General features: G+C 41.1%; 1 protein-coding gene across 1 annotated transcript; it reads right to left on the minus strand.

Moving 5' to 3' along the window:
- Window positions 1-2,934: 2,934 nt before the first annotated feature.
- LOC147605774 (uncharacterized) lies at window positions 2,935-5,620 on the minus strand. The gene is made up of 4 exons (XM_086793035.1): window positions 5,556-5,620; window positions 5,411-5,462; window positions 4,918-5,301; window positions 2,935-3,694 (listed from the first exon to the last, which is right to left on the minus strand). The coding sequence occupies exons 1-4, from the start codon at window positions 5,618-5,620 to the stop codon at window positions 3,176-3,178; spliced, it is 1,020 nt and encodes a 339-aa protein (XP_086649161.1). The 3' UTR covers window positions 2,935-3,175.
- Between the last annotated feature and the right edge of the window lie 2,338 nt (window positions 5,621-7,958).

The raw sequence follows: 7,958 nt of genomic DNA on the forward strand, positions 1-7,958 counted from the left end.
TTCTAGAAAAAGTGCATGCTAGTAACTTCCTAGATGGAAGAGAAGGTCCTCAAACCTATTTTCGTGCTTTTCAGGCTGCTTTTTACCTCGATTTTTGGGTCAAATTTTGGGGATACTGGTTGAAGGCCAAAACGATCGATTTTGACTTCGGATGGCCATGACCAAAGTTGAAGAGCTCGATGTCAGCTTTTCGATGAGCCTTAGAGCGCCTTCATCGAATATATGGTTTAGGAGATACGAGCCTCCAAACAGGGGTGTTTTCCAAAGTCTTAAGGCGTGACCCTTAATCCGTGAAAGGCTTGGCCGTGAAAGTCTTGGCCCTGAAACTCTTGGCTGTGGATTGCTTGGCCGTGAAACGCTTGGGCATGAAAGGTCAGCTTTTGAAATGGTTTAAACCCATGAAAGGTAATTCCGTGAAATGGTTTAGAACCGTGAACTGTAATCCCGTGAAATGGCTTGGAAGAACCATGAAAGGTAATCCCATGAAATGGCTTGAAACTATTAAGGGTAATCCCGTGAAATAGCTTGGAGCCGTCAAAGATAATCCCATGAAGGGTAATCCTGTGAAATGGCTTGGAACCGTGTGAAGGGTAATCCCATGAAATGGCTTGGAACCATGAAAGGTAATCCCGTGAAGGGTAATCCCGTGAAATGGCTTAGAACCATGAAAGGTAATCCCGTGAAGGGTAATCTCATGAAATGACTTGGAACCGTGAAACTCTTGGCCGTAAAAGGCTTGTCTCGCACGTTTTTTTCCTGAATTTTTGGGAAAAAAAATCTGAATTTTTTATTTTGTTTTTTGTCTAGTGGTGGGAAATACGAATTTCCTTGTTTGGGGGACATATTTTTGAACCTAAATTTAAGGAGATATTAAAATTTTTCCAAAAAGATAAGTGGAAATAAAAAAAAGTCAACCTTTTTATGACACCCCTTACACCATTCATAAATAACCCCCAAAATGGACAATTTGATAATTGATGGGCATTTACTCATTGAATTCTCATTAGCCTTAATGAGTTATATAAAAAGGTGATCAAAGATTAATCCTTTCCCTAATCTTTCCTTCTTTTATACTAATTAAGATCTCTAATTAACCACTAATCTCTAATTAATTCACACAATTGAGCATATCATTGGATAGAGAAAGGGAATGCTAAGCTAGTGCATCAACAAATCTGTAAATCAATCTAAAATAGGATATTAATTAGACTCTTAATTTTGGTCTTCTTTAAGGTAAAATTAAACAAAGAGAGTCAAATTGCTCCAATTTGATGAAGAAATTTATGTAATTAGGTGTTTTGATGCATCAGATGCTCTCAAAACACTCAAAAACACTCATTTCGACTACTCACATGATCAATTTAGACTCCAAATAACACATTTTCTAAATTTTTTATCTCTTTCAAGAACAAGATTAATCACCCTTAGTGACAAAAACATGTCCATAAGATAAATAATCGAATTCAAGGATTTTTTTTATGGTTTTAAGAAATATTTTGAAAGATAAGCTAGTCTTAATGCTTGTTAACACTCTAAAGCAAATAATTTCAACAAAAAACACACAATTAAGCTAAAATTAATGATTTAGTTCTATGTTTAACACTAAAGAAAGCTAACATTCACTAAAAATTGCATTCCATTGCATTGTTTAATGCAATGGATGCAAACTAAACCTAATACAAACTATATGCAAGTCCTAAGAACATAAAAAACCATAATAACAAGAACAAAACCAACAAATTAAGCTAGAAATTAAGCAAAAAAAATTCTTTACAAAAATAAAAAAATAGAACTTTTCTATACCAAATCACACACAAATCACCATCAAATCCACATATTTTTCATAGAAAACCATTAATCAAGATAATGGGCAATGGGTAATACATAGGTTAGAGAAAAAACGATGAAAAAAGCCAAAGGATGGCTCCCCGACACGCACCAAAAATGTTATGGCTTACCCTAACCTCCCTTGAAAAAATGTTATAGCTCACCCTAACCCTCCTTGAAACACATCCAACATGAGATTACCTGGCAAACCGTAACTGTCGTGCTTTCCAATAGCCGAGCTCATAACCCTTGAGGTCTCCAAGCTCTACAACTCCTTGAGACGCAATTCTACCATGCCTCCCGCACGCGAGTATTGTCACACCGCCACGTTGCACTATGGGTACTCGTCCCTCATTTCACCTCACTTTACTCACACACACTCACTAGAATGCATTAGGGAGAGAAATTAGCAAGAGGATTAGTAAGAGCAAGACTCAATTGCACAATGGGAGAGTGTGTTATATTATGAGAGATATTCACTTATATTTATGGTTATAAGTATTCACACTCACTTAAACTGTGACCAGCCCAAGCACTTTAGGCTCATAAGAGACCTAATGCTATTACAATGTCTACTCTCATAATATATCCATGAAGTACATCACTTTTAGGACTTCATCCTAACTTGCTACCATACGCTCTTGAAGTAAAAATCGCCCATAAATACTCTATCACACCATTACAGGCGCCAGTCTAAGTTGTAGCTTTGGACACTATTGCTTCATATCTTGAATGCAAGACCCTTCGGTGTATCTATCATGAATCCTTGATATAAGATAATGGTAGTAACTCTTGTTAACCCTAGGAATAGGTTAACACCCCTTGAGCTTGCAACCTCCCAGAAGCATCGTCGAGGCACCTTCAAATGCCAGTGTAATGTGTGCCAAAGAGTCACCAATGACTAATGAAATGGCCTCAAAATTTTGATATCATAAATTTTCCAAAAATTACGCAACCCTTGTGTTAAAACAAGATCCTTTTACAAATATGAGTAAGCAAGAGACATTGTTTGTTAATCAAGAACCTATATATAGGGAATATATATATCTTATGCAAGAGGAATGTATATACACATCTAATTCTCTTAGTAAAAATGGGCATGAGAAATTGAGACTAATCATGGATGGAACACTCTAATGAGTCTGATGCATGGCTGTGCCATTTGAACACTTTGAACATAAGGGCATGTAGTTGTCAAAGGGAAAGGTTCACAAACTCTTTGGATGTTTTGTTGGGGCAGGTTTGTTCTTTTTGTGTGTTTGGGGGGGGTAGGGTAGGGTAGGGTAGTGTGGATGTGTGTGTGTGTGTGTGTGTGTGAGAGAGAGAGAGAGAGAGAGAGAGAGAGAGATCAAGACCCAAGGGGTGGTACAGGACCACAAGAGAAGCGGCGGTTCTTGGGAGGGGAGATGAAGAAAGGCTTGGAGGCCACTCGCATGTAGAGCATTTGGCTTTTACGTTGCTCGAGCGATCGGAGCTTCTCCTTGCGGCGCCACTCACTCTCTAAACGAATAGTCTTACCACCACCACCACCACCACCACCACCACCTCCTGTAGTGTCCCACACGTTCGACCACGACCTCCTCACAACACTCCTAAACCTTTCATAGCCAACATCGAGCACCGCTGCCGCCTTCTCCTCGGCCCTCCTCCTTTCATAGGGAGTAGGCCCATGCACCCCTTGTGTTGTCACAAACTGGCTCACATCCACAGCCCAATGCTTTCTCCTGCATGACCTCTTTCTCCTTACCCTGGTTCTCCTTGATTGCTCCATCCATGTCTCGATTATCCTCTCCTCAACGTCGTTGATCCCCTTCAACACTGCTATGTATGGTGAATAGAAAATGCCATTTCGAGCTTTGGTGCTTATCTGCATTCAAATTCACAATCCCAACACCCCAAATTACTCATTGTTAAAGTTAGGTGTTATAGAAGTCTTAAGTTAGTTGGAAAACATTCTTTTTGTGCCTTGTTTTGTGAATGCATGTGAGATCTTCTTGTGTTAGTTAGAAAACATTCTTTTTGTGCCTTGTTTTGTGAATGCATGTGCAATCTCCTTGTGTATGTTTAATATGGGACATGCTCGTGCTCTTAGATCCCCCAAATAGAAACTAATTTGAAAAATCAAGTTGAATATGACCTTCTTGCTAGAATGATCTAGGTAAGGAATCCATATTCAATAGGATGTGCCATGGTCAAAGTCTCATTGACAAGTCCTTTGTTAGGAGTCCAATTGAGGCTCATGTTGGGCACCAATTTGAGTGCTTGAAGAGGGAGGAGATTGTCAACAATGCAAAATGACTTCGAACTAATGTCCATTACATTTGTGCCTGAAATCTCTCTAAATTTTAGACAAGCACATATATTTTGAAAGTCAACCTACTAGTATATGGCCTTCAAATTGAAGGTTAGGGTAGGCTCTCAAATTACAGCCCCAATACCCATTAATTTTGTGGGACTCAAAGTTTCACAAACAATGTCCTACATTGAATGGTACAATAGGAAGCTCTTAAAGATATTCTATCATTGTACGTTAACGGTCACATGCATGCATGTGTGAGAGACTAGAGCTTCCTATGGTACAATAGGAAGCTCTTTAAAGACATTCCATCGGTGCACGTGAATGGTACATGCATGCGTACGTGCACAAATGCACATGAAAGAGAGAGATCTTTGGAGATACAAATCTAGAGAGAGAGAGAGAGAGGAGCCAATGTCATCCTCATATGCCACTAGACCACATATGGCACCTCATGACACACAATGACCAATGTATGACCCCAATACCATACTCATGCCAGAAGACTCCATATGATTTATAGTCAACCTATGCCACGTTATGACACATGTAGACCCATGTATGACATCTAGATGGAGTAATAGAGCCATTAAGACTAAATACAAGATTTGTAGTCCGGTCACTAGCCCTCATATATGTTCCAAGATATGACTAAGAATGTATGGACTAGGAATTAAATGGGTAAAAGTGAGAGTGAGTGAGTGTGTGTGTGTGTGTGTTGAGAGAGAGAGAGAGAGAGAGAGAGAGAGCGAGCGTGTGTATCTTGAGAGAGAGAGAGAGAGAGAAATTATTACAAGGTGATGGTTTGCGAGCCAAAAGTTTCTAATGTGGCCTTTGACAACATCGGCCGCCTTCTCTTGTTCTTGCTGCCTCAATTCGAGGTTGCAGCCCTCCATATCCCTCTTCACTTCCTCCCCAGCACCCACGGACAGAGAAATGAACTCCTGCCGGTGATAAAAGCTGTGCACATACTTCCTACTGCGGTAGCCCCTATACATCCTCTGTATGAGGCCGGCTTTCCGATTGAAGAAAGCCATGCGAATCTCTTTGGCAACTTCGACCTTCTTGTACATAAACTTCACCCTCCCCAAATGCCCCCTGTAAAGCCTCTGAATGTCTGTGGCCGCACGGTGCCACCTTCGCAGCTTGAATTGAACCAGCTTGCGTCTCCATGCACACTTGACGCAAACACAACCAATAGTAAGTCATAATTAACAACCGATAATCAATCGACCAATAATCAAGCAACCGGTAAGGCGTGATCACCCATCCAATGATATGAAATACCTGAATTTTAACTGTTGCCTGACGTTCCGCTAGCCTATGCGCTGCTGCATCTCTGCATAGGAAAACACAAGCACAAGTGATGATAGAAAAAGCATTGATCCACTTACCCTTTAGTGTAATTGCTGCGTATTAAGGCGACGCTTACTCTGACAACCTAACAAATGTTTCTATTAGGTCTTCTATTTTCGCTTTGGTATCGATGCTGTCCATCCTCCTGTGATCGGCAAAGCATTGATGCCGCCCTACTTAACGCTGGAATTCATCCTCTGATCTTATGTGTCGAAATAAAAACTAGACGGTTTCCTTTGAAATGCGAGAACGTCGTTTGACTTTTACTCAAGGGTTTCCCGTGCAAACGTCCATGCCAACCATGGGCACTATAGTATATAAACTAATTTGGGAGGTTTTGTTCATTATTAAGTTTATTGGGTTCAAGTTCTCCTCTAATCAAAAACATCTTCTTTTTATAGTGTCTCTATATCTTTTTATAGTGTCTCTAGATCACCATCAAATTTCTCGTGATTCGGAGCATACGGATGGACAAATAGCCATCAATTTGTAATCAAAGTTTGCAAGAAGTAATATTGTTTACTATCTTCTTTCTGCAATTCAGTGCTTTATAATGTAAAAATCTTGCTTCCACTATTGTTTACTCTCTTCTTTCTGCAATTCAGTGCTTTGTAATGTAAAGATCTTGCTTGCTTCCACTATTGTGTTTTCTTACATGGTATCAGAGCATAGGCTATGGGTAAATATTTTTTTAGCAATTTGTTATTTAAAGGCAAATTTGGAAAGATGGCCCAACCTGCAAATAACAACACCGCCCGTGCTCATCCTCCACTGTTTGATGATGAAAAGTTGGATGAGATAAATTATACTTGCAGTCTCTAGATATGCACTCTAAATATGCAAGTTAGGTCTATTTTTGATTCATATGAGTTGTGGGGAGCCATAAGAGGGGTTGATGCAAAGCTGGGTCGTACTCTATATCTAACAGATTCATAATAGACCATATTGTTGGATCCTAGTCTCACTTTGGTGTGAAGATGAAGGAATGCAAATATGCTATGTGTCATTATCATCAGTGTCACTTATTCGATGATGATCCTAATTCAGCATACTACCACAATATCTTAAGCAGCATCAAAGTATGGCCCCAAGACCATTATTACATGACCCCAAGACACATAGATCATGCTGGAAATGGCCATGGGGCATCCAAGAATGGCCCTAGGGCCATTCTTGATGCTCTTCTACATGCAAGAATGGATATGGGGCCAGTCTACTAGCATGGCCTTGGTAGCACTCAACTTTCTTGCATGCTCTTGGGCATCCAAGAATGGCCATAGGGCCATTCTTTTCTTATACAATAGGTGCAAGAATGGCCATGGGGCATCTTAGAATGTCCCTAGGGCTAGACTTAATGCTCGTGTATGCAAAAATGGCCCTAGGACCATTCTAGCATAGCCTTGGTGCCACCCAACCTTCTTGCATGCTATTAGGAAAATAAGAATGGCCCCAGGGCCATTCTTTTCATGCACAACTAGTGCAAGAATGGCCCGAGGGCCATTCTTTCATGGCAAATAAGGTCATTGTTTTGCCTTAAAGGCCTTAAAGAGCATGCAAGATTAGCCGTAGAGCATCAAAGCATGGTCACACTACGGCCATTCTTGCATGAACCCAAGGCATATATATTGTGTTGGAAATGGCCATGGGACATCCAAGAATGGCCCTAGGGCCACTCTTGATTCTCTTCTACATGATGTAATAATGGATATGGGGCCATTCTAGCATGGCCTTGGTGGCACCCAACTTTCTTGCATACTCTTGGGCATCCAAGAATGGCCCTAGGGCCATTCTTTTCTTGCATGATCTTCGGCATCCTAGAATGTCCCTAGGGCCACTCTTGATGCTCTTCTACATGGATATGGGCCATTCGACCATGGCCTTGGTTTGGCACCCAACTTTCTTGCATGCTCGGCCATAGGGCCATTCTTTTTTTTGCATCCTCTTGGGCATCCTAGAATGGCCCTAGGGCCAATCTTGATGCTCTTATGCATGCAACAATCGCCCTAGTGCCATTCTAGCATGGCCTTGGTGCAACCTGACCTTCTTGCATGCTCTTGGGAAAACAAGAATAACCATAGGACAATCCTTTACCTAATCAATATAGGTGCAAGAATGGCCCCAGTGCCATTATTTTCATGCACAACCGGTGCAAGAATGGCCCTAGGGCCATTCTTTCATGGTAAATAAGGCCATTGTTTTGCTTTAAAGGCCACAAAGAGCATGCAAGATTGGCCCTAGGGAATCAAATAATGACCTAGGGCCATTTCTTGGGTGACCCCAAGTCACATAGGTCATGTTGGAAATGGCCATGGGGCATCCAAGAATGGCCTTAGGGCCATTCTTGATGCTCTTCTGCATGCAAGAATGGATATGGGGCCATTCTAGCATGGCCTTGGTGGCACCAGCTTTCTTGCATGCTCTTGGGCATCCAAGAATGGCCCTGGGGCCAATCCTGATGCTCTCATGCATGCAACAATGG

This window comes from Cibotium barometz, chromosome 59 (assembly GCF_041138505.1).
Source record: "Cibotium barometz isolate CiBa-2024 chromosome 59, ASM4113850v1, whole genome shotgun sequence".
NCBI classification, from domain to species: domain Eukaryota; kingdom Viridiplantae; phylum Streptophyta; class Polypodiopsida; order Cyatheales; family Cibotiaceae; genus Cibotium; species Cibotium barometz.